The sequence below is a fragment of the Cardiocondyla obscurior genome, linkage group LG02, assembly GCF_019399895.1.
Source record: "Cardiocondyla obscurior isolate alpha-2009 linkage group LG02, Cobs3.1, whole genome shotgun sequence".
NCBI classification, from domain to species: Eukaryota; Metazoa; Arthropoda; class Insecta; order Hymenoptera; family Formicidae; genus Cardiocondyla; species Cardiocondyla obscurior.
This window is the reverse complement of record NC_091865.1, coordinates 12,490,021-12,516,428: the sequence shown is the minus strand read 5'-3', so window position 1 is coordinate 12,516,428 and position 26,408 is coordinate 12,490,021. Positions and strand designations below refer to the sequence as shown.

The window sequence follows — 26,408 nt, the reverse complement described above, 5'->3', positions numbered from 1 at the left end:
CAGGATTTACGGCCCAACCTTAAATTCTTCCTACTTTAATCCAGTTTTCATCGAATTGGCCGGCTAAAAAATATTAAACAGCTTAGAATAAAATTATAACGATATAAATAAAAATGAAAATTATAAATAGTAATTAAACAGTCCGATCGTTGCAATCACGTCTGCGCGGGTGGCGCCAGCGGTAGGCTGAGATCGCTGCCGAGTACCCGGACGGTGGCGCCGAAAGTCGGGATCGACGTCCTGTGGCTTCCGCTCAGCGCAAACGTCGGCAAGGAGAGCGTGACCGACGATACGCACTCTCTTTCGGGATAGCGTAGCGACAACGTGCCCTCGGTGCGTGATATCGGCCCCGCCGAAGAGAGTCCAGTTCGAGTTAGCGAGCCTTGGCTTCGTGCGAGTGACCGGTAATGTTTTGCAGAAAAAGGTGCCGTGCACCTATATATAACAGAGTTCAGTTCGGTTATTCGTATAAGTTCAGCGAGCCTGATCCAATCGCCTTCCTGGCCCCGATCACGTGATCCTGTCACCCATCCTGCGTGACCCATCGCTGATCGCGGTGCGGGTCAACCGAAAAGTGCGCAGATTCGGACCCGAAGGTGCAGGTGTTGCGCAGAACGAGTTAAGATAAACAGTCGAGAGAAATAATTCCCGGAGTCTGGATAAGACAGTAATCCGCGTTGACAAAGCTCGGGCAGTATCCGCGGCGAGATTGTAAATTCGAGAGACAAAGACGTGATATTTAATGCGAGTGGATTCGAGTTGGGAAAAAAAAAAAAATAAAAAGCACAAATATTGCACTTCTCTCGCTGAACTCGCGCGATCCGGTTCTTTGTTGCGCGACGGACGAGACCTGCTCGAGATTGATCGCACGGTGGTGGGTTTAACGAGGCACGACGGACCTCAAGATCTACCCGATAATTAATGAGAATCACCGCTCGAGCGACGTAGCAACGTTGAGACACAGCGATGAGATGTGCAAGGAGTATCTTCAACCTGAGAGCTCGCGTTGACTCGCCGGGAAAGAATATTTATTTTCTCCGGAGCGACGTAATTATCAATGAAGGCAGTATCAGAAAAAAATTTATACGTTATTTATATGTATTCTTTTAGTTAATTTTTTTGTAGAATTTTTTAAGAAAGCTTCTTGCAGACTCGTCTTTATGTACTAATTTTATTACTATTTTTTTGCAGTAAGATATGATTTTTTTTAATCTTTATTTTATTCCACCAGACTTTTGAGTGTCTGTTTGCAGTCCTTTTAAGTTTTGACATCTCGAACACCGTAATAAAAGAAATTAAAATGGTGTTGACACAAAAAGAAATCTTCCATTTAAATTTCACAGTAGCTCTCATCATCTGTACATTTGCCATGTGTGCCATATAGCTGTGCATTGGTCATCTGATGATCATTCGATTAGTCTCCAAGTCTAAGCACGTAATGCTGAATATAAAAAATCCTTTCTCCTTGAAATAAAATCTTCCTGCGTTTGTTTCCAAGGACCCTTTTTTCAATGGATTTCCAAATAGATTTTACAAGTAAAATTCTTTCACCAAGCTAAAGTTTGTCTTGGCATGTTTATTCACGTCTTATTATTGCATAAGTGCAGGTCAGAGCATTCCTAATGTGATTTGTATTTTTTATGCATGTGTTCTAATTTAAATAAGATGCACCCCAAAGTCTGTGTGAAGTAGGCTACGTCAAGGTGGTCCAACTTGTATAATCATTAGTGTATTAACGTCATGAGGAATCAAGGCCGTCATTGACAGCCTTATGGCCACATGGTTGATGTGCTCAGTTAAAAGCGCCGTTACAGCTCTTCTTTGTCACTGAAATAGCCGTAAATAATAGGATAAAAATAGGATTAAAATAGAAATTAAAATTAACAAAATTTTTTTTTTTTAATTTAAATAAAAATACAATTGCGTTGCGGTGCAAAAAGTATTGAGATTAATTTGGAGCCCGTAAGAGAATCATCCCCAAAGAGTATATCATGGATTCATTAATGACGCTCGTCTGAAGAGAACCCTCGGACATTCACCTCTTATAGCGAGAGGATTAACTTCCGGTCCTCCACGGAAGAGGCTAACGAACGCTAAATCGTAATCGACGTGCGGTTTCTAGTGTCTCTTTACCGCTACAAAAGTAGTCGCACGCGTTGCTCATTCCAGTCGTTTGCGTGCATATGATATATGCGCATAATGAAAGACATGATGAACAAAAGAAACGTTTTCTTAGAAGTAATCTTGAGACTATTTAATTAAATTTAGATTGAAATTAAAAATTGAAATTAATTATACACAGAAGATATTTTCAGACTTAACATTCTTATAAGTAACATCAAAGATTGTATTTTTATAATTATGGAAAAGCTCTTACGACTCGGTATTTTTTGCATTTTAATTCTTTTTTTTTATTTTAATTTAAAAAGCTGTGATGTTAGGGTTTTAAAATAATTGTTATTGCAATAATAATAAATTGCGTTGGTTAGGAATCGATTGTCTTCAGAAATTAAATGAAGGAAAAAGGGAGAATAAGAAAGAGAAAGGAAGAAGGATCGTCCTTGCCGGCAGCTTCGAACTGGTTATGTCAAACAGCCGGCATATGCGTATGGTATATATTGCCTAACTCACTTTCGGGTTTCTTTTCAGTAATAAAAGAGAATTTTGTTTTTTTTAGTTGTAATATAAAAATTTTTTATTTTTAAATACTTATTCTTATTTTCTGGAACATTAATTTCGCTTTTTTTTCTGCTCTTACTATGTTATCGAAAAAAAAAGAGAAAGAGAAATTTTTAAAGATATTAATTTTTATGCCATAACTTTCCTATTTTTTTATGTTTTAAAATGAAAAAAAAAAAAAAAAAAAGGAAATCTGATGACTACATCCAGAGTTCCCGCCTTCTCTTCGCGAGTCAATTAAAATACAGGAACCGGTCCTTCGAATGGTGAATTTTATTAAGTCTCCACGAAATACGCTAATGCACTTTAATTAGATGTTATAAACTTTGAACTCCCATTTGCATAAGCTGCTGACTACTCGAGCTTAGTATCGCGCATTAATCTGTTATACTCAACTGACGGGATAAAGCGAAAGAAAATACACAAACGAAGAAGGCGAGAGACGGGGACAAAGAAAGGCATACCAAATCCGTGATATTTCGTCGTGTTCCGCGTAATTAGCGATACTAATTAACGGCCGTGTCATCACGCTCTTGTCAAATGCAATTACGCGGAGTAAACATATACCGCGGAAGCTACACAAATCAGTGAGCACGTCATTAAATAAAATTTCACATTTCTAATCTTTGCACACGTAGTTTAAAGTGTTTGAAATTGTTTAACGTGTCTAAAAGCGTCACTCAATGTAATGGGATTAAAGTCCGCGATTTACAACATAAAACTCGCTGGCGGTCTAGGCCACCGGTTAAATGTAGATCTGTCGTTACTTTAGTCAAGGGGATTTCATAATTATTAGTTGGGTCCATTGGCGTTAAGAAAACATCCCAACCGAGCCGCGTCTCATCGCCTAGAGCTAAGGGAAGCGGCCTGTTCCCTTATCCACCCTATGTTTGAAGATTATTTTAGCGAGTCTAATGAAGTTTGATAGTCGGCTGCAGATCCTGAGTAATCGCGGGGTGTCTTGCAAGCGTGTCTAATAGCTACCGTTTTGTGAACGTTAGTCTCGCGATGTGGAATAATGTAATTATGAATTTTTTTTTTTTTTTCTTTTTTTTTTTTACTAAGTGAAAACGGTGTGTCGAGCCAAATAAAGCGCCACGAAAGTTGAGAAGAAAGCTGAATATAACTTTGAAATTAATGAAAGAGAAAATTTATTTTTATATGTGTTAAAGATGTTAAAATTATGTGTTTTAAATTATTTATTTTCTTTGTTGCAGGAGCCTCCTCTTTCACAAGCTAGATGATGTTCGCCAGGCTTTGCAGACAAGTCTCAAATGGTGAGTGTTTGAAAAATCTTTATCCACGTGTAGTAGTTAGAATTATAGAGTTCAATTAATATATGCATTCGTTGTTTCGATCTTATTCGAATCGCGCATAACGATGTTGATGCAGAAGCAAGGTATTTTTATCGATAAAATATCTAATATTTGATAAGATAAACAAGGAAGCAATCGCTTCTTTAGAGGGTTTCCGAGAGATCTCTGAGAGATGTGAGTTTGCGTGCCGAGGTCGCGGTCCGACGAAAAGACGTGGGAACGGGAACGTCCTCCTTCGTGCTTTAAAGCCGCGAATTAACTCCTTTTTGTTTCTCATCGCGGCCGCGGCGTAGATTTTCGACATCGAAACTGCCCAGCCACCACCGACACACCGGGGATTACGACTTCTCGTAACGAGACCTCTTCGCTTATTCAACTGGGGTAAAAAAAATCGTGAGAACTGTTTGAAAAAAGGAAAAAAAGAAAGAAATCTCTGTTCGCTTCTCGCGAACATTATTTCGAAGAGATCGACAGGTAAATTGTCTGTTTCTACGTGCATGATAACACACGAAAAAATATAATATGTATGATAAAAAGGCATACGTATTGCAGTGCGTCTAGCATTATAATACATTGACCAAAGTAGCGAAATAAATCCCGAGGCTGGGCAGTCTGGATGAATGCAACTCGCCGAGATATAGTGAGACACACGATAACAGTAAAAAAGAAAGGAGAATTTTATTAAGTCGCCTTAATTAACGAGTTCTCTGCCGAAGCGGGTCTTAATCGACGTCGTTAGACACATTCATGGAACTCTAATGCTTAATTCCGCGATTGGGAGTTAATGTCTTAATTAATGGCTTTATCGTGGCGATGTTGTCCCTTGGGAAAATTATGACACTATCTACCTGCGCGGAACATTACGCGTTGACACCGTCGTATTTTTTAAATGCTCACGAACAGCCGCACTCTGGAGAAATATGTTAATCGCGATTATAATCACGGGAAATCTTTGCATTCCTCGAACTTCTTGAAATTATATTTGTAAATGTCTCCGCTTATTGCAATGAAATTTAATTTAATTGATCTCTGTATAATTATTATTCTATTTTTTTTTTATTAGAAAAAATGTTCTTTCTTTAAAAAAAAAACTAATGGGAATAAAAAAATGGGAAATATTTTTGTTATATTGAGAAGGATGTGCTGTGAAACAGAGATAATATATATAATATTTATTTTGTTTCGTGCAATTCAAAGCTTAATTGTACAAAACTTTGGTTTAATGCATCCTGCGGTGAACCCATTTGACGGGTCGTTTCTCGTGAAGCATAAAAACGATCCTCTCGAGGCCCCCCGTTTTCCGCTAACTTGCCGTCGTAAGAAAGGATGAGAGAAGAAAAGGGTTTGACCTCGAAGGGGAACCGAATGGGAAGCATAGCGCCGACTCTTTTAAAGACATCGGCGCCGCTTAATTAGCATGCTAATTAGTTGCGCGAATCTCGTGACGCGAACGATGAGGATATACACCTCGTTCGAGATGTAATCTTAGGTAGGGCTTGGTCAGTGATCGATTCCCGCGGCATGACCGTCATTAATTATTATTTTATCTGACCCCTGGTCAATTAGCCGCGCTCTAATAATTAATTAGACCGACTGCAATTATGTCGAAACTAATATTAATATTATTCTTTTGAAAAATTATTGAACCCTCTCTTTAATTCATGGAAATATTATTTCTCTAATTAGTACTGTTATCATTAGCTTTGATACACATAAACGTAGATAAAATTAAATTAAAATCAATTTATATTCTCGAAACGAAGATTATATAGAAATTTTTTTGTGATGAGATCTTTTAAAGAAACGGAAAAAAAAAAGAGGGGAGAAAAATTAATTAATTTTCTCAGCTGCACGACGTTCGTGAGCAATTAAAATTCTCTTATCGCTTCTCGCATTACCATTCGAAATTAACTTCCTTACTGAAACGCTTTACGGGATTCTTTAGGAATTTAATCGGTTATCAGAATCGTGCAGCATCGCGAGAAAAGAATGGGAAGGAGCGGCGGCTAATAGATTCCTAATCTTGGGCACATTGACCGATTGAAAGTGAGATAGAACGATAGGGATATCGGTGCTAGGTAATGCCGTGTATATCGGAACGCACGATCGGTCGTTAAAATGCGCCATATCGGCTATATAAATAGGTGTACCTGCGTTTAACAACGCCGTAAAGTCGTTAGGCCATGCTCATTAACGCGTTGTTCTCGGGCGTTCAATTCACCGTCTCGAGCGCAACCTCGACAAGCTTCAAAGATAAGCAATGTTTTACGATTGTCTTTATTTCGCCCGCTCGTTGAAAACTTTAAAACGTTTTATTATTTTAATATAAATTATTAAGTTAAGAAATTTAAAAGTCTCTGCCTTTCTCTCTCTCTCTCTCTCTCTTTGTAAATTTTAATTAATTTAATATTTATTCGTTCTTTAAATATTTGTCGCTGATACTATAAGCATTTGCGTATATTAGCGAAAAATGACATCAAGAAAGAGGCACCATAGGATGATTCGCGCCGCTTTAAGATGAAAAGCATTGTCCGCGCAGCGGGACAGCGATGTTTAAGCGAGGCTCTTCGCCCAGGGCGAGATGTGCCTCAAATTGATTTGTTGTAAGCGATACGCTACCCCTACGGGGCGAGCGAATGGCACAATAATTGGCTACATAAACAATGACCGGTGAAACGATCCCTCACCGTCTCGACATTTCTTAAACGCCGTTACCTCGCAACAATGTGAGACACCAGCCGCTCCGTTCGAGCATACGTGTGAATTCCGAATGAAATACACTGCCGTAGATGTCATCTGTATCGTGATTGAACGAATGATAAGAATATGCTTACTGTGCAGCTTGTAGCAATATTAATCTGTAGTGTGTAAAAAAATTTTTATAAAATTATTATATAAATTCGTGAGTCACTTTTCAGTATTTCTTTGAACGGGGTTTAATTAATCGTGGAATTTCTCGAGAATTTAAGGCCATAAGATAGGCGCGTATGGGACTTTGAAATCTTCCAAGGCGGCCGAGGGATCGTACTTTTGCCAGATTGGCAGAACGGGTCAAATTGGCTTTGTGGCTGAAAAGTAATTGCGAGATTTGAGATATCGCCAGCCAGCCGCTACGCAATTTGGATTCACATCTGGGCCCGCCGCCTTCTTCCTTTCGCCGGACTTTCGCACGTAGATCGAATCGTTAAAAAAAATTTATCTCACATATGTTTGAAGCGAATAATGGCGTACGTTTTGCGGATATACGAGATAAAAAAAAATAAAAAAAAAATAAAGAGAGATAGTTTAAGGGAGACGACGAGGAAAAGGAGATTATCGAAATGCGCGGGGCATATCGAGTTCGTGCCGCTGTAGCGAACCACAATGAATATGTACCAAATTTATGGCTATGTGGTACCATGCAGTTCTCCGCCCACTCACACTCGCGTGCAAGCACATGATTTATGCCGCTCGTAACATACTGACGTTACCGAGCCGAGTACCTCGAGGAAAAAGGAAAATTACCTTCCGCTTTCCCCCGCTGCACGTTTTAATCTAATGTGGAATTTTTATTATTTCGAATCTACGCTGCACAGAAGTTAGAGAGAAAGCGAGAGCTTGAGAATTTTTTAATTATTAAATATTATAAAAGTCGTAAGAAGTTTTTTTTTTTTTTCTGCTCTCTCGATCGAATCGTCTAAGACGGGATTAGAAATCGTTTTTAGAGCGACAGGTGGAGAGCAAATCGATGTCGCTGGATTAAAACGCGATAATGTTCGTCAGTGATTTATCTGCTATCAGAAGCACGCGCGCTTCTCTTCAATTTTAACCGACGTTAATCGCATAATCCGTTATCGAGAGATAACATCTGATATTGAGTTCAAACGGGGGGATAATTCCCTATACATATGCACGATGGTTATTTGTGCATCTGTTTTATTTATTACACCACTTAGATTCCGTTAAGTCTAATTTGATCGTCTATTTCATCATCATTTTTGTGATGCACTATCCGTATCTCACTATAAGAAATTATTTATAACTTGTTATGTTAAGCTGAGTATCATCTAGAATCTGATGTAGGATTCAGGGCTAATTACTCGGTAATTAGTAACCCGCAACTCGGTACAAGTTAAAAAGTTATACAAAAAAAAATTAATTACATTTATGGTGCGAGACAAAAAGAAAGTTATATTTAAAGTTTATTATTATTATTATTTTTTTCTTTTTTTTTTTTTCTGACAATAATTGCATTAAAAATTTCAGCTACATTTAAATCGCTTATTAAATCATGCTACTGTTGTGCACAGCCTCAGGTCGTTGAGAGAGAATACCAGACAGAAAATATCATAATTATAATACGCAATAATTTGACATCATTGGCGAATTAAATGACAGCTCGTCTGCCTAAAGGGATTATTACAATCAAGCTGCACGTAAAGCACCTAATCGAGCGGAAAATCCCGCTTGATGTGCTATTAATGCCTTGCGATAACCGTGATAAGCCTGTTTATAACCGCTGTGACAGTATCTATCGTGACTTTATCTCGATTACCATAAATCCACGGTGCATCATTACGTCGTGTCCGGTCGGTCATCGGAATTCACGTTCTTTCTCCCCCTTTTTTTTTTTTTTTTTTTTACGATACTAATGCCGTAATCCAGCAAAACGAACATTAACAAAAGTAAGAGTAATATTGTGATCGTCATAAATTTATAACAAATAAATCGACATGCATCACCGTCGTGTGCAGTCGTCATTTCCCGATTTCGGGGGTTTCGAAAAGAAACGAGAGAATAATAATAATTATTAATCATTACAATATTTTCTTCACTTACTTTTGAGCGCCGTATTATTTAAGAGTTTAATTGACACCCGATGACAAACGCATCCGCATGACATTATACAAACTTTCGTGCATTCTTCGGGAATTAAAGAGTCGAGTCCTCCTGCCGGGCTGGCGCGAGCCGCGCATCCTCGTGGTACTTGTACCAGCGCACGTGCATGTGCGCCATATTAATTACAATGATTTCCTGCCACTTATGCCCGAGCGAGATTTAAATTATAGATATTCTTCGTGGTGAAGGCGAAGGGGGGGGGGAGAGAGAAGATCCAGAGAGGAAAGGAACAGAAAGGAAGGTAGAAAGAAAGAGAGAATGGGCAGCAAAGAGGTCCGACCGGACCTTCAGTCGTGATTACAGGGTGCGCGTGAACATTTCAGGAATCAGACTCGCGTCAGAACTCTCGGGTCATGGGTCAGCCTTGTCCCCGCCCTCTTACCTTTTTTTTTTCTTTTTTTTCTTTTTATTCCCCATGTCCCTCGGTTTTTCTCTCGCCATGTACACAACGCGAAAGTTTATCGACAAACCACAGCAGCGGGACTTAGCGAGAACGTCTCCGTCGCTTCCTTCGTAAGGTGGTTGTCTGGTGAACGCGAGGACGAAGCTGCCGTTCCTTGCGTTCGCCAAGTGGTGAGAAATCAGGTCGGCGACAGACACGCGCTCTTTCCCTAACTCTTCCGCCTCGCGTCTCCCTCGCGAAAGAGGACTTGGGCTGAGGTTTATGCGTGGCTGTTCGCCACTCGGTAAATGTTATGCCGCGGACATAACGTATATCTTGGCGGGGCTGTATGGAAAGTCCCGTACTGGATGGCCATTAGCCGCATTCAATCACCATTACACGCTCACGCGCTTTCTGGTCCCTCGCACGCTTCTTCGTCCCTCTTAAATCCTCGCTCGCACAGGATCAAGGTGAAAATATGTACGCGCCAGTCAGGATGAGAGCCGAGACCCTCATGAGAATCGATCCTCGTTTTATGCTCGCGTCGGTCGGAAAAACTTGAAGGGGCTTCCGCCGGAGAACGGGGCATACTTCATTTTTGGCCGGCCGGTCGTCGCTTGTATAATTTCCCATTTTTATTGCACTTGCATGTCTCTTTTCTCTCTTTTTTCTTTCTTTTTTTTTTTTCTTTATTTTCTTCTTCAATGTGAATACATTTTTAAAAGCACAAATTTCTATCGCTATTGGTATCTTTTTTTCTTTTCTTTGCGCTACTTTTTACTGTTTAGTACTCTCTGTTTCATCACGTCAAGTTAGTTTACACCCCCTGCTCGCTAATTAAACCTAAAATTCGATTGTCTCGCGACGATTTAATTCGCAATCGGTCAGAGCCCGGTTGAACCCGCCAGTGGTTATGCTGGAGGCTGCAACCAGCGTGCAAGTATTTTGGACCGGGTGGGTCCCGGTCGGATTCTCGAGTCCCTTTCTCGGCCTCGCGCTGGCCCTCGGGCTCTTCATGGTTCCCAGGGGGGTCAGAGGTCGCTGGGCCCTCCTCCGCCTCGGTTCCTCACCCCGCCGCGAGTCTCATCGACCCGCCACTTACGAACCTCCCATCCTCCCTCTTCTCTTTCGCGCGAAAGAGTTATTCATTCGTTCGGGCATGACGAGAGACGTCAGGGCGCAAATCTCGCAAAAATCGTGAAATTATAAATTACACCGGGGGAAATGCATTTGGGACAAGCGGCGAGAAGCTGGACATAGTAATTCCGAAGAAATTTAACAGTGAACGGAAACGTATCTTATTCTTTGCAAGAAGAAACAAAGAGAAGCTGCCGGCGATGATATTGTACTTGTATGAAATTTTATTTAATTTATCAAGTTAGGATTAATAGGCTCAATTGCAGGAATTACAATTCTAATCGGTGAAAAAATGGTCTTATTAAAAGAAGCTCGATTGAGAGCGACTAATTAATTATTAATTTACGGCTGGAAATCTCCATGACTTCGATAGAGACGTGTCATGGATTTTTTAGTGACAATATTTAATAGCTTTTCTCTATAATGAGAGTCGAGAAGGGGGAAATGTACCGAGGGAAGTGCGTGCTCGTCGGATGAACGTCGAAGGGGCGGCTTCGTGGGACTCAAGGCTCAAGTCGGGGTCGTTTTTGCAGGGCCTGATAGCCGACAATTACGTGGTCACGGCGATTGGACGGGCCGTTTTCGCGGGAAGCATGGACCAATCGAGGCATCAGGTATCACCTTCACTCTCCTCTCTTTCTCTTTATCCTGCTTTTTCTCTCCCCGGATCTCTCTTCTCTCCTAGAGTATTACTCGACGCGCCGCAACGAGCACGTTTAGTCTAGTCAGAGCTGCACCTGTGGGTGAACTTGTAAGGGCACCTGCAATCACGTCGTGTCAGTCGGGAATCCGGCAATCTACAGAGAACTGCAGAAAACAAAAGCGTAAACTTTTCTCCCTTTTTTTTTTTTTTTTTTTTTTTTAAATTACCTTCTCAATTACCGTTCCTTTTTCTCAATTTTTACACCTTACAAAGAGGGTGATCTCTAGTCAGTGTGTGTAAAAAAAAAAATTATTGCTAAAACAACAATTTTCCACCGGAGATATCTGAGTGATCAAGTTTATTACATGTGAATAGTGTTATGAAAATTTATCAAAGTACCGGGACTTAAAAATAGCTTGGATAAATCACATAATTACAGGTGAAAGCGTGCAATTAGAATTTGTCAAAAGAAGATCTGGTTTTTCTAAAAGTCCAATACATCAATCATGTGACGGTAAATAAATTATTAAAAAATAACTACACAAGTGTCGTTGATCCGTGTTGAGTAAACTCTCTGAGATTCTTCGCGATTCCCACGTCTTCTTGATTAAACGGGAACATAAAAAAGATAGAGGGGGAAAAAAAAAGCTGTGTACCCGTCTATGTAGAAAAATATCGAGATATAATTATCGTGAGGCTGAGAGGCGCGAAACGAGACGTCGCTCGACAACGCGATATCTTCATCGTCAGGCTGATGACAGTGGCAACGTCATCGGCAACGTGTCGAGCGATCCGGTTAATCGCACAGTGATTAGCGGTTAAATGTTAATGAATTTCCGCGATCGTCGGTGAACCAGAGAAGCGGAAGCAATCGCATAGCGCAGGTAATTCTTATTCCATCTCTTGCCGAGTAGGTTTTTTTTTCTTTCTCCCTCGTACATCGATACGCAGGCATCGTCTGCGACAACGTTTGCTCGTGATTAGACGCGAAGAGTCACTCGCGTATCTATCGATCATGTCGAAGAAACCCCATAAGAGCTTTCCGCATTGCAGACTTGGAGATAACAAGGATTTATTGTGGTTCGGATTGAACTGTCGTGCGCCACGTTTAAAAGGCAAAGGAGTTCATTACGGGTATTGAAAGAACTCTTTGCACATCTTTTGAGAATCTATTAGCGATCTTTGAGATGCTGGATAAAAGCGTTATTGATATCTCTCTTAGAGATTAATTAAAAAAGCCTCTTTTTTAGAGCTTTACTTTAAGTCTCAGTTTTTATTAATTTTTTATTAATTTTTGTTTATTTCTAAAATAATCATAAAGAAGTTAATTTTTATGCAAAAATTAATTGTAAATAATTGTAAAAAAAAAGGTATATAATTTATATTTGCCATATACGCTTGTCACTGACAGCTCCTTGGCAGCGCACGTGCTCGCTTGATCACGTGCGTGCAAATTGATCGTCCGCATCATCAAAAATCAAGCTGACACTCTCGTGGCACAAAATGAGCCTGACGAGAGAAGCAGTTTGCATTGCGGAAAAGCGGTGGCAATGAATTCGATTCGATCTAACGTGGCTATTTCACAAGATAGAGTTATTAATTCATTTATCAGATTAAAAATATTAATTTAATAGCGTGCTAATTTCACATTGTAAAGTAGTCGTAGTACTACAATCTCTTCGACTACGTCGGAATTTCTGCCTGCAAATTCTTGCTCGTCATATTCTCACTGGATCGCGGGTCTAACTGACGTAATCGACATTGGGATCGCGCGAGATCGATAAATCTTCGCGCGCTTTGCTCGTTTCCCATAAAGGAAACGGGTCTTCCATCGCATCGCACCGCGGCATTCCGCTGATGCGAGTAAACGAGCAAATTCGTAGGTTGAGGTCCCCCCTACGGGCCCTACGGTACGTTACATCCGATCGAATCCCATAAGTCACGAGACTCGAATACTGTGTTTAAGCAGCGAGCTCATTCTCTCGTCCATTATCCCGGTGCGCGTAAGGCCCCGAAATGTTCTTTCAAGATCCTTGGCCTCGAAGTGAACGCGAAGCCGAGGCACAGCAGATCATATGTGCTTTATTTAACATTTTTTATTCTTTTGTTTTAAAGTTTTTTAATCTAAATCTATTATATTTTTTTTTTTTTTGGTTTTTATTTTTTGTAGGCGAGCTGAAAAGGCGACATTCCTGGAGCAGCGAAATCGACCATCAATTGGAGGAAACGGAAGCTGTAACTATCTCAGGAGAAGCACCTCCCGCTGCCCCAGCTTTGTCGGTCAACGATAGAATCTTTAAAGTATGGTGTGACACAAATTATTTTTTTATTTCTTTTTACGTTCACATATAAACGAATTTTTTAATAATTAATAAAAACTTAATGATTTTTTTTTATTGGAATTTAAATATTGATAGATGTGCTTTGAAACATTTTTAGAAACCAAACAAAATGAAATTAATAAATTTATATATCCAGTAATAAGGTAGCACGTAAACGAATTGCACAAGGAAGGCATTTATTCCGCAAGAGTACCTCTTTCCTAAAGGACATAAAAATAATAAAGGGGACGTATGCGTATCGCATCTTAACTTCCTGCTTCGGCTTCGTTCCAAACAGCTAGTCGTGCTCTAGAAGTGCAAGGATGCGACACGGTATCAGTAGAGAAATATCACGCGACATTAAATAGCGTTATTTGTTCCACAAAGAGATGATCATTAATTCAAGCAAAAAAATACGCTAAAAGAAAATGTTACATTGAACGAGTGTATTAGCTCGTACTGAATGTCTAAAAGAAAAAATAATTTAATTGCAGCATTTGATTAAACTGCATACTTTTACATATCTATTTAAAATAACTTTAACTTTTTTTTTTACGAATCAAAATTTGAAACAATGACCAGAGAACGTATTTTCCAGGAGCATGGCTGTTCGATGCAGACGGTGGACCTGGTGGCGGACTGCCCATTACAGGTCGTGACGGGTGACTCGAGATCGCCGTCACTCTCGAGAGCACGGACACCCTCTCCGTCGACGAGCATGGGGCAACGTTCGAGTACTTTGTTACGTCCCAGAATCTCGCTAACTTGGGTCTTGCGCGGCCAACAGCAATCTAATTTAGGTCCAGGATCGAATAATTATTCGACCATCAATGGCAGTGGAGGTAAAGTCTCTTTTTTTTTATTTGTTATTTAACATTTTTTTATTTACTTTTTGGAGTTACATATCATTTAATAAGTCTTTTTAATGCAAATATTTCTCTTTAAAAGGTCTAAATAATGATCGAGACGCTTTTTCGAGAAGCAGCAAAAGATCCTCGAGAAGAAGCGTTAAAAGCGTAAAAGAAAAAAATGTTGCTAACAAGGAGAAAATCGAAAACAAGGAGAACGTCGAGAAGCGCGAGAAGAAAATTTTGCACAGGTTTCAAAAGATCGAAAGAATCGAAAAGGTAATTTTTAATCTTCAATTTTCAACAGAATATAAATTTTTTTTTAACAGATAAGCTCTGTCGTTATTTTAAACTTGTTTTCAAATTTAACAAGTATATTTCATTTTGTATACTTTTTAAAGACTATTGGCAAAGAAACAATTGGTGAGAAGCAACTGGATAGTCCTCTAAAAAAGCATTGTGACAAAGACCTTATCGGGCTCCAGGATACGAAGGAAAAAGTAAAGAGAGCCGTATCTGAACCTTCCCTAGTGTCTCGTGAGTCAACATCGACACCCAACGGACGAGAGAAACATCGGCATAGGCGTACTAAACGTTCACACAAACCTAGAATACCAAGTAGATTTGGTTATGAGATCGCCGATCTTGATGCATTCCTGACTAAGGTTTTTATCTCTTATTTGTTTATTATATTTCTAATTTTTTTTTTATTTTTATATGCTATATATATTAAATATAATAAAATTATTATAGTTATTCTTAAAAATTTGTATTTCTGTTACTTGTAAAATGCTTCGTAGGTAGGAAATAAAAATGGTATGCAATTAACAATTTTAATCTTAGGCGTCCATTGAGAGACCAGCAAACATTCCAGTTGTCCTGTCATTCCCGTCAGTATTATATCAAACTCAAGGTGGTGTACAGGACGAAATGGCCCTTCCCCTGGGTACAGTTGTAAACGCTGTCTTCAAGAATCAAACTTGGTTATACGTACAAACACCTCATGGACAAGAGGGCTACGTCGGCTACGCTGCCTGTTTGCCTTTGGGCATCTTACCGCAACCCACACGAGGACCATGCTGGGAAGATTCTACCGACGTTTTTCCCCGGCCGCTAGGTAAACGAACTTGTAGAATTCATTTTATTTTATTATTTTTACAATTTACTTTAAATTTTATTTATAATTTCTATTTTTTTTTTCTATTTCTTTTCTATTATTTATAATTTCTAATTATTTATGAATTTCTATTAGATTGACATAAAGTTCTTTCAAAATCGAACTTTTATTATTTTCCAATTTTACTAATTTAATGTTTTATTTCTTTCAGGAAACGTGACGGATATGGAGAAGTTGCGTGATACTAGATCTGAATGTGGAGCAAGTCGCGGGCGTAGCAGTAGAATGAGACGAGGACCAAGGGACACGGTGTCGGCTTGTGGCGAACGCAGTGTTGATCGGTTGTACCTGAGAGCAGCGGCGAATGCGCGCACCAAAGGCTCACGACACACGCTTTTAGTGATTAGAGAAAACTATGAAGCGCCCGCTACAAATGCCCTAACCGTTTCAAAGGGCGATGTGGTTGCCTTGCTCAGTGACCATACGAACGACTGGTTCTGGGTGCGTTCTAGGGATGGCAGAGAGGGATTTATCCCCGCAGTTATCGCTGGTCACGGTTTTCTCTGACTGTTTTTTTTCGTCAGAGAAATGCTTGCTTAAAGGATAGTCTTTCGTTCACGTAATTCGTGAAAAAGTGATATCGGAGTAGTATCTTTAAAGTTGCCAAATTATTTAAATAGATTCGAATTAGTCTATTAACGTTAAAAAATGTTGGTTCCGTTTTTGAAATAATAATTGTATCATAAAACAAATATTTTTCAGTTTCATGAATGTGATATTATAAATTCAGTATGTGTATATTAAAAAAATATTAATTTAAAATATATATTAAATTTTTTTAATAAATATATATAAATTTTCTTTAATTTATAAATAAAATATAGATAAAAAAAGAGTATAGATACTGATTGATTTAATCACTTTCGCGCGACTCGTATATTTTCTATTCGTAATATAATTATAATAAACTCAGAATGGATATATTACGTATAACTCGTATCATCATGGTTATTTTTTATTATAATTTTTAATTTTTTATTCTTATTAATCTTTATTTAAATAAAAGAAAAGAAGACAATGTAAAATGTGCAATTATAAAGATAAGTGCTTGTGCGTTTATTTTTGCATCTCATCAAGCAAATATCCCTTGTATATTTGTAAAAAAAAAAGTATATAAAAATTGCATACCTAATTAATATATTTTAAAAATTCTAAATATAAAATTTTATTTATATCTGTTTTATCCATCCAAGTTTAAAAAAAAATCCTACTTAAGAAATTCCTATATATTCAAATTCTTTTTATTATTATTACGCAAACTTAAGTGTCATTTCGCGATAATTGAAATTTGTACTGATGTCGATGCAATTTGAAGAGCCTGCCACACTGAGTATTTTGTGTGGCGTTTCTTGATGTACTACACTATACACGGTAAGATTTGAGGTGGGAACTTTGGCTAGAATTTCACCTTGATACGTCATGTGATGAACATGATCGGTCGCACCGCCAGCAATCACGCGTTCCTCAAAGATTTCTGCTACATGGATACCTTGATCAGCTAGATCGAAAACTGTCGCCACTTCCATTGTTCGCATATGCCACATCGATAAATTAGGTCCACCTCCACAAAGCTGTAGTACACAAATCGACAGAAAATAGTTTTAAAAATATCAATTTACATGCAATTTTTTTTTCATTATCTTAGCTCTTTTTTTTTTTTAAATTACATTTAAATATATATTTATTATCGCTACCTACCAACCAGTCTTCAGTAAGATCGATAGCGCCAATCCATTTTCCTAATCGTGGTCGGGCAACTTTGTCTATTAAATGAGGTGTTAATATGTTAGTATTTTCTTTTTTGCGTAAATCCCATAATCTAACAGAACCATCCTCGCTACAGGATGCAAGCTGGTTGTCCCTAAAATTTACAAAAATCTTCTAAATTATAAAGCTCGCCCAGTATTATTTATGTGCAATATATTTACCAAAAATAATTACATTATAGCAAGGCAGTGTATGTAATCAGTATGGCCTTGCATACTTCTTAAAATTTTTCTGTCCTCCAAGTTTATAACATAAATGTTATTGTCACCACAGCCAACATATAATAAATTATTTGTTTTTGAATACACCATATAGTTTATGTCTGGCTTATCATAACTATCTCTGCAAAAAAATGCATGTACATTTTATATTTTATTTCAATACATATAATAAATTTAATTATATTTTTAATAGATTAATATTAAACAATGTTCTACTTTAATTATATTCTTTTGCTTACTTATTAGCAGGAATTTGAATATTCCAAGATATTTTACTCTTTGGTGCTTTATTTGATGTAACAACCTTCCAGTCCCATCCTGATATTTCACCACGTGTTCCTGTTACAAGGAAATTTTCTACAGAAAGCATACATGAAATTTCCTGCTCTGGATATGCAGCAAAACGATAACTGGGTCCTTGTAACTCATTCTCTTCTACTTTGTTGGGTCCCAAAACCTTTGACAAGCTATTTAAAAATTTGACAATTATAAATTATTTAAATAATTAAGCTTGATTTGGTAAAACAGTAATATGCAAAGATAAACTACATTATATAGAAAAAAATATATTCTGATATTCTCTTACTTAAATACTGAGACGTCTCCATAAATATTACCAGCCAGCAGATAATTTCCATCGGGTGAAAATGTCTGTGACAGTACAGTATTATAAAATAACTTTTTATCGTTTGAATCTATCATATTTGTTTTTTTACAATTTGTCGTATACACTTTCAGTCGTTCTTCTTAATAATTATTTAATCACTTAAATTCCTCTAATTTAAGTCTTTTTAGTTCTGCAAATCCTGAAACAAAAACTATTGGATTAACAAACAACACATCACGAAAATATAATTTTAGGTTAGATTAGATTTAAAAAATATAAGCTTTTATGTGAAAACTTACCGGGAATTTGAAATATTATATCGACGAACTAAAATTTCCTTTACGAAAAATTTAATTGTATGAATTTTTTATGTTAAGAAGAAGAGTTTGAAAAAAATTTTCGCACGTTTATATTCATCGACACTCATCAACTCTTTTCATTTAACCTTGTTTAAGCTTGATCGCTTGCAACGCCGTATACGTCACGAACGTAAAACGATCACATTGCACCCATTTGACGCATTTCCTGTGTGAAAGGTATTTAAAAATCTCCACTTTTGACGTAATCACGTTGATAAAACGATCACGATTTGCGATAACCTGTGTTCTACGCAAACTACACGTTTTCGCATTGATCATGTGACCATCTCTGAGTAGATTATATCACAGGCCTTATTCCAGTCAGTCGGCAGATCGACACCGGTCCAGTTGGAATTTAACTTTGTCCGAGGTCAACTTCCAAATTCTCTACGTTCAGGAATCAAGAAATTAAATGGCACATACAACGAAATTGCTCGTGACAAACGGAAACGTCGTGAAAAGTGCATGCAATCTTTTTTCGATGGCCACGAGACTCTCTAGGTGAGATCTATTCTACAATCGTCGATCCAAAATGAACGACCTTTCGACCTTTGAGAGATTGTCCAGCTGCTGCCTACTTTAGTCTTCTCCCTAGTAAAAATTAAATAGCTGTCTATTGTTTATTAGCTTTATTTTGTGAGGTAATTTATTGAACAATGCTTTGCAGTTCGTGGTGGTCTCATGTTGAGATGGGACCTCCAGATGCCATTTTGGGAATTACTGAAGCGTACAAAAGAGATCAGAATCCAAAGAAAATCAATTTAGGTGCTGGTGCTTATAGAGATGATAATGGTAAACCATATGTTCTTCCCAGTGTTCGTAAGGTTAGTAATAAAATTGCATATTATATATATTACAATTAATTAAAAACAATATTTTTTTATTGTTTGCTATAGGCAGAAGAAAAGATACGAATTCGAGAAATGGATAAGGAATATTCTACAATTGCTGGTAATTTGGAGTTTTGCCAGCAAAGTATTAATTTAGCACTTGGAGATGGAAATGAAGTTGTTGCAAATGGATTGGTGAGTAATATCATAAAAATAATATGTTAAATATTTACATAATATGCTAAACTTTTACATAATGTTAATTATTTTTTTTTATGTTTAGAATGCAACAGTTCAAGGAATTTCTGGTACAGGTTCTCTATTTGTTGGAGCACAATTTTTGTCTCATCATTTTCCTAGCAGTAAGGATATTTATCTACCAACTCCTACATGGGGAAATCATATTCCTCTATTTAAACTTGCCGGCCTTACCACCAAGTCTTATCGCTATTATGATCCAAAAACATGTGGATTAGATTTTAAAGGATTGGTGGAAGATGTATCTGTTAGTACAAATTTTTTTTACAAAAATAATAACTTGTATATTAAATATTAATGCATGCATTGACAAAAAATATAAAATAAATATTGCTAATATAATTTTTAATAAAAATAATAATCACGATTGCATATAAAACGAGACAATAGTTGCAAAATTAATATTATATTACATCAGTGATTAACATTACAGTTTTTAAAGAATTAATACTTTGTTGTGTTAATAATGTTATTTGTGAATAGAATATTCCTGAGAGATCAATTATCCTTCTACATGCATGTGCTCACAATCCTACTGGTGTTGACCCCAAACCGGAACAATGGGAAGAATTGTCCACTCTGATTAAGAAGAAAAATCTGTTCCCATTCTTTGATATGGCGTATCAAGGCTTTGCCTCAGGTATATTTTAATATAATCTGGTATTTTATGTTATATTTATTAATTATAATAATTTATTGTTTAGGAGATCTCACAAGGGATGCTCATGCAGTCAGATTATTCATTAAAGATGGTCATAATATTGCTTTATCTCAATCTTTCGCAAAGAATATGGGTCTCTATGGTGAGTATAAACTAAAAATTCTATATACATCTGTGTACGTAAAAATTATAGTATGAAAAAAATCATTAATTTTTTTTTTACTTTTGTAGGTGAACGCATTGGAGCATTTACTCTAGTGGCATCTAATAAAGATGAAGCAGCGCGCACCTTGTCACAATTGAAGATTTTAATTAGACCGATGTATTCAAATCCACCGATTTACGGAGCTCGTATAGTTAACGAAATTCTCAGCGATCCTGAACTGCGGAAGGAATGGTTACGCGATGTGAAGGGTATGGCCGATCGTATTATTTCAGTTCGCACAAAGCTACATGACAATCTAAAGAAGAACGGCAGCACTCGTAATTGGTCCCACATCACAGATCAGATCGGAATGTTTTGTTACACTGGCCTAAAGCCGAATGAGGTATGTGTTATAATTTGTTTTTATAATTAATTATTGATTTTCTTTAAATTGTTATTAATTTTTTAACAGGTGGAACGACTCACAAAAGATTTCCACATTTATTTAACCAAAGATGGTCGAATTTCCATGGCTGGTGTAACGTCGAAAAATGTTGAATATTTGGCACATGCAATGCACGAAGTTACCAAGTAACTTTCTTTCATTAAAAAGGCAACATATTACCATTCACCTGAAACCGCCTTGTGATTAATAAAAATATATAGCGCTCACTATCAAGATCATAGAAAAGTAATCAAGAAACTACACAGCACGGATATGAAGTGAATATTTTTAAAAGTTTGTTAATATTCATGATTTATTAAATATTTATTTAATTTCTAAACAAACACATACATAAGAATTAAATATATAGTTTTTTAAAATAATATTTGAATATTTTTAATAATATTATTAAGTATATATAAAAAATTTTTTTTAAAGGAAAAAAATACTTTTTATATATCTGTGCTGTATAGAGCTGATATAATCATTGTATTTTATATAAATCTCGTATACATGAGAATAATCAGTGCAGATTATGAATGTTGAACATTTGTTGCAACTGTATATATTAGATTCCAGTAGAATACGCTTGTTTTGTATTATGATCTATCTTTTACATTTAGTAGTTCAATCTTACAATGAAAAGAATGAAAATGTAATTATATTTATTATACATGTATCTTTGGCATTAGATACCTTTGATCAAAAGTTTCTGGTAAAATTTATATTTTGAAGAGTGAAATAAAGATTATGTTGTTAATAATTTCTTTTTTAGTTTTTTTTTTTTTTTAATAAGAATTTCAATCTCTTAATAAATATATTTTTATCATCAATTTGCCAGTGGTGATCGACTTCCATCGGTATCTCCTTACATACGTATACAATAAAAAGTAAAATATATGTTTTATAATACCTAATGTTATTAAAAAGTACATTAACAATCGAATAAATAATATTAAATCTTAAATTACAAGTAAATAAAAACGGTAATTTAATTATGCGTTTATTTAAATAATCGAATAATTAAAAATAAGATGAGAGATTCGTCAGCTGCGAGGTTTCGCGGTGGCGAATCGTCGAAATCGTCCGAAAAGTATCAGAAAATATTAAAAGCATAGGAGGAATAAGTTTGTTGCACGAAGAAGGACCGGTCTCCCGCTAATATTGTGGGGGCCACTACAAATTAGCAAGAACGACGCTTGCTCGCTATTGGCCTATATGAACCAATCTATTAATAGAATGTTTTTTTTTAGTTTCAAGAAAATCTGTTACGAGCCGCTATCGTCGCCACCGGCAACTCGGAGCCGTCGGAAGCCTGAAATTTTGACATTGAGGTTAAGTGCAATTTTGATGACATTACAGTGTGGATAATTAAAACAAAATTGAATTGCACGGAAAAATGAGTTTAGAACTATTAGGTAAACAATTGTAAAACACTGCAAGAAGTTATATTTTATATTTTTATTAATAATAATATATATAATTATATTTTTACAGAGTTATTTGGTCAAAATTATCCAGAGGTATGTTTACAATATTAATTATAATTTTATTAATAAAATAAGTAAGTACATACTCTACTTTTATTATTTTTTTTACAGGAATTTGGTGGTACATTAAATTGCATATCCATGATTCTTCAATTTCATCATTTTTCACAATAAAACGAATATAGAGTCTGTCCATATTAATGAAGTAGCATAAGTATTGTTTAAGTTAGTAGCTGGCTGATTACAAGGTATGAATTGCAATAATATAATAATAATTTAATAACGTGACAACAATTTAAGATTAATCTTTTAAAGCTCAGCATGACATCAAAAACTATATGTGTTGCTCAAGAAGGTCCTGCAAATGCCTTAGCTCTTAACAAAGATAATAATCAGGTTGTAATAGCCGGTCGCAATGGTATGTATTTTTACATCAGCTTGAAAAAAATAGATATATTATTATAAAAATAGATGGATTTAGTCAGAATAGTAACAATTAATTTTTATATAAAAACAGAACTTTTTTTTTTATAAAATAATTATTCATATTTTATAGATATTGTTATGCTATGCAAGAGTTATACCACAGTAATATTTTATTACAGTTTTTAAAATATTCACATTGTTGGAGGATAAATTTGAAGAAGCTTGCAACCTTCGTGTAGGAAAGAATTTGAACTTGAATTTTTCCTGCAATGATGTTGCATGGAATCTTAATGATGGTAATTTATTTTTTTATATAATACTATAATATTTTTTTATATAATAATTATATAAATATTTTTTTATATAATAATAATTTATTTAATACATTTTTTCGTAATTTATCAAATTTATATTATAATATTATATTTATTTACAGATCATATTCTCGCAACAGCAGCAACAAACGGTGCGGTCGTATTGTGGAATTTAAATAGACAATCTCGTTCAAAGCAAGATCATGTATTTGTGGATCACAAAAGAACTGTAAATAAAGTAAGCTTTCATATGACAGAACCTATGTGGTTGATATCTGGCTCACAGGATGGTACCATGAAGTGTTTTGATTTGCGAATAAAAGAAGCGATTAAAACCTTTTATAGGTAAAGCGGGCTGTGTAAATTTATATTACGGCATAAATAATGTTATTTATATTTATATGAATATATATTTACATACATTTATATTTGTATGTAGTAATACAGAATCTGTAAGAGATGTTCAATTTTGCCCACAACAACCTCATACGTTTGCTGCCGTTTCCGAGAATGGTCATGTACAACAATGGGATATGAGAAAACCAGATCGTTACTTTCAACATTTTACGGCACACAGTGGACCAATATTTGCTTGCGACTGGCATCCAGAGGCTACTTGGCTTGCCACAGCGTCTAGAGATAAAACTATTAAAGTACCTTACTTTATATGTGACAATATAACTTGCATGGAATGTATAACTACAAAGTTATATTTATATCACTGTGATTTTACAGGTTTGGGATTTATCGGGTAAACCAAGTTGTGACTACACTATACACACTATAGCATCTGTGGGACGTATAAAATGGAGACCTCAAAAAAAATATCACATAGCCAGTTGTGCCCTAGTCGTCGATTGTAGCATAAATGTATGGGATATTCGCAGACCATATATACCATTTGCAAGTTTTAATGAGCATAAGGATGTTCCTACGGGTGTGGCATGGAGAGGCAACCCGCAATCATTTCTATCGACAAGCAGAGTAATACTTCGAATGATTATTTAGTTTTATTATAATATGCAGTACAATGCTTATTTTTATGCATTTCATGTTACAGGATTGTACTTTATACCATCACGTTTTTGACGATGCAGTAAGACCAGCTAGTAAAGCAAATCCACAGAGTGTTGCAATAAGTTTAAAACATGACATCACATGTGCTTCTAAAGTGAAATATGAACCAGCAAGTATTGCAAGACAGCTAAGTAATTTAATGAGGTAAATTTAGTTTTTTGTAAATTTATTTTACTTTATTTCGTTTAGGTTTGTTACACATTTTTGGTTTTTTTCTTTTTTTTACAGGAGAACACCTGTAACAAATGATGATAATTTTTGTATGGCTTCAAGTGTTATGCATAGATTTCGTGGATGTGTACGCGAACCGAATTGGTTTAAAATAGCCGCTGAAAATTATTTGCTTTCTGGAAATTTAAGTGAAGCCTGTGATCACAATGCGCGTATTGCGTATGATTGTGGCAATTATGTTGTAAGAAGATATTCTTTTTATAATTCTACAATATATAATAACATAAGAATTTTATTATGTTTAATAATTATTTTTACATGCAGGTTAGCAAAGCATGGCAAGTTTTGAAAATTATGTACACAGATCCGTTCGAAATATTACAAAAAAATGCACCAACTGCGCCTAAAGAAGACTTAGTCAATACGTCAAATATAGTGCCTGGAGTGACAAAGAGTTCCGGCATGGAGCAATCAAACGCGAGTAAACAATCAAGTAACCATGAACAAGAATATTATAAAAATTATTTTATTATTTTTCTTTTACATCTGCTTTAATTTTATGAATTTATTATTTTTTTTTAGGTCACGAACAAGATGCGAAATCTCTTCAAGGAGAAAATCCCACTGGTGTTGCCAGTGGAGGTGACGATGAAACTGAAACGGAAACTGAAGTACCGGAGAATCAAAATATCATGGGACCATCGACTAATACGACAAGTGTTCTACCAAGGTATTAATGTCATTATCACAAACTGTATAGTTGTTGTATTATACGTGTGTATGGTGCGATTAATTTACATAACTGAATAACATCACAATATGTTATTTTTTTTTTTTTTAGCGTATCTAAAGCACTTGATATTATTATCTAATTACAGGAGACCGTTGCTCAGTGATATACCTTCAACATCGCGAGGTGATTTTATCTTTGGTGAAACTGAATATGAACCCGTGTCTTTGGAACATCCTGGTGAAAGTAGACAAATTGTGATGCGTATGGAGGATGACGAGTGGACTAAGGAATTACAGAAGGAAGCTTTTCCTTTACGGCACGAAATCAAAGATCGCTCTCCGCCGCCAGAACAATTTCCCAATCACCCTCCTGATCTCAATGAGAATTCAGCTTCAGTTATAGTTGAAGATCAACCTCAGTTAGTAGTTCCAGTTTTGCCTAAACCTTTACCCTTTGATTTTACACCTCTTGTTCTAGAGGGATTGTATTTTCACACGGCGATAAGAGATGTACAGACAACAGTATCGATGCTTATCGTCATGGGAGAAATAAGAAAAAAATTGAATATTCCTGTAGCTTTGCAGGAACACTGGATATTAGAATATTTGGATATGCTTGGAAAATTTAAACTGTGGCATGTAGCTACACAGGTTTGTTTATAATTAAAAATCCATTTACAAATATTATCGATTTTTTAATGAAAGATTATACAAATAAATTTTTTTTATGATAGTTTTTACTACAAAATAATAAATGCAGACTTAATAAAGAATTTTACTTACAGATAATACAGTTGGCATGGATTCCGTCTATATCGCAATTAAATCAACAATCGACTACGATACACGCATGCTGTGTAGCATGCACAAAATCATTGCAACGATCGGCATGGTTGTGCGACCATTGTCATACGTCCGAACACGCTTTATGTTCTCTCTGTAATCAGGTAAGAGAAATTTCATTTTTCTCATTTAAACTTTTGAAATAATTTGCGTTTATTTCGATTATGAAATAAACTCAAGGAAATAATGTTATAACATTCTTCGTGTAGGTAGTACGTGGTATCTATGTATGGTGTCAAGGTTGTGCTCATGGAGGCCATATTAATCATATGAGAGAATGGTTTAATAATAATAGGCAGTGCCCTACTGGTTGTGGACATCTTTGTGAATACAACTGAGGAAATGTTGGCATTTGTTATAAATTAGACTTGAAGTTGGCACTGACTAATTTTAAATTAAATATTACAATGTAATATTATATCGTGATATATAAACACAGCAAAAAGTTTCTATGAAAGTTAACTTTTTTATGCATGTAACGTGTGCAATGTATATATCAAAAAATTAAAAAAAATGTTTAGGAAAGTGATATATATATGCATGTATCAATGTACAATATCAAATGCATTATGAAACACTAAATGATGTTATTTAATTTAAAATGTTATTTTGCAATAAAATTAAGTAATTATGTAAGCAAAAGTCACTTTTCTCGTTACTCAATAAACTAGTTTTGTTTTA

The 26,408-nt window shown here is 35.9% G+C and overlaps 4 protein-coding genes across 10 annotated transcripts; 3 read left to right on the top strand and 1 right to left on the bottom strand.

Moving 5' to 3' along the window:
* The first annotated feature begins 265 nt into the window (after nucleotides 1–265).
* LOC139113162 (uncharacterized) lies at nucleotides 266–16,216 on the top strand. 6 transcript variants are annotated; one of them, XM_070674102.1, is made up of 9 exons: nucleotides 266–404; nucleotides 3,897–3,956; nucleotides 10,926–11,006; nucleotides 13,206–13,336; nucleotides 13,955–14,198; nucleotides 14,305–14,483; nucleotides 14,606–14,869; nucleotides 15,048–15,321; nucleotides 15,533–16,216. In XM_070674102.1, the coding sequence occupies exons 2-9, from the start codon at nucleotides 3,920–3,922 to the stop codon at nucleotides 15,886–15,888; spliced, it is 1,566 nt and encodes a 521-aa protein (XP_070530203.1). In that variant the 5' UTR covers nucleotides 266–404; nucleotides 3,897–3,919; the 3' UTR covers nucleotides 15,889–16,216. The 6 variants fall into 6 exon arrangements, with proteins under 6 accessions (XP_070530203.1, XP_070530206.1, XP_070530201.1 ...); XM_070674100.1 differs by having other exon boundaries at nucleotides 334–1,063; XM_070674101.1 differs by lacking the exon at nucleotides 266–404 and adding an exon at nucleotides 2,342–2,611.
* A 113-nt stretch (nucleotides 16,217–16,329) lies between these two features.
* Thoc6 (THO complex 6) lies at nucleotides 16,330–18,526 on the bottom strand. The gene is made up of 6 exons (XM_070674117.1): nucleotides 18,276–18,526; nucleotides 17,956–18,175; nucleotides 17,609–17,836; nucleotides 17,323–17,490; nucleotides 17,080–17,242; nucleotides 16,330–16,952 (listed from the first exon to the last, which is right to left on the bottom strand). Exons 2-6 carry the CDS (start codon nucleotides 18,069–18,071, stop codon nucleotides 16,632–16,634), a joined length of 996 nt encoding a protein of 331 aa, XP_070530218.1. The 5' UTR covers nucleotides 18,072–18,175; nucleotides 18,276–18,526; the 3' UTR covers nucleotides 16,330–16,631.
* Nucleotides 18,527–18,619: 93 nt separating this feature from the next.
* Nucleotides 18,620–21,437, top strand: Got2 (glutamate oxaloacetate transaminase 2). The gene is made up of 8 exons (XM_070674107.1): nucleotides 18,620–18,836; nucleotides 19,003–19,159; nucleotides 19,232–19,360; nucleotides 19,449–19,670; nucleotides 19,907–20,063; nucleotides 20,128–20,226; nucleotides 20,316–20,632; nucleotides 20,702–21,437. The coding sequence occupies exons 1-8, from the start codon at nucleotides 18,748–18,750 to the stop codon at nucleotides 20,822–20,824; spliced, it is 1,293 nt and encodes a 430-aa protein (XP_070530208.1). The 5' UTR covers nucleotides 18,620–18,747; the 3' UTR covers nucleotides 20,825–21,437.
* A 525-nt stretch (nucleotides 21,438–21,962) lies between these two features.
* Nucleotides 21,963–26,369, top strand: Wdr24 (WD repeat domain 24). 2 transcript variants are annotated; one of them, XM_070674098.1, is made up of 15 exons: nucleotides 21,963–22,092; nucleotides 22,172–22,197; nucleotides 22,276–22,412; nucleotides 22,485–22,582; nucleotides 22,770–22,886; nucleotides 23,027–23,249; nucleotides 23,344–23,557; nucleotides 23,640–23,888; nucleotides 23,965–24,125; nucleotides 24,210–24,393; nucleotides 24,477–24,645; nucleotides 24,735–24,882; nucleotides 25,031–25,535; nucleotides 25,670–25,831; nucleotides 25,937–26,369. In XM_070674098.1, exons 4-15 carry the CDS (start codon nucleotides 22,486–22,488, stop codon nucleotides 26,063–26,065), a joined length of 2,358 nt encoding a protein of 785 aa, XP_070530199.1. In that variant the 5' UTR covers nucleotides 21,963–22,092; nucleotides 22,172–22,197; nucleotides 22,276–22,412; nucleotide 22,485; the 3' UTR covers nucleotides 26,066–26,369. The 2 variants fall into 2 exon arrangements, with proteins under 2 accessions (XP_070530199.1, XP_070530198.1); XM_070674097.1 differs by having other exon boundaries at nucleotides 22,480–22,582.
* The last annotated feature ends 39 nt before the right edge of the window (nucleotides 26,370–26,408 follow it).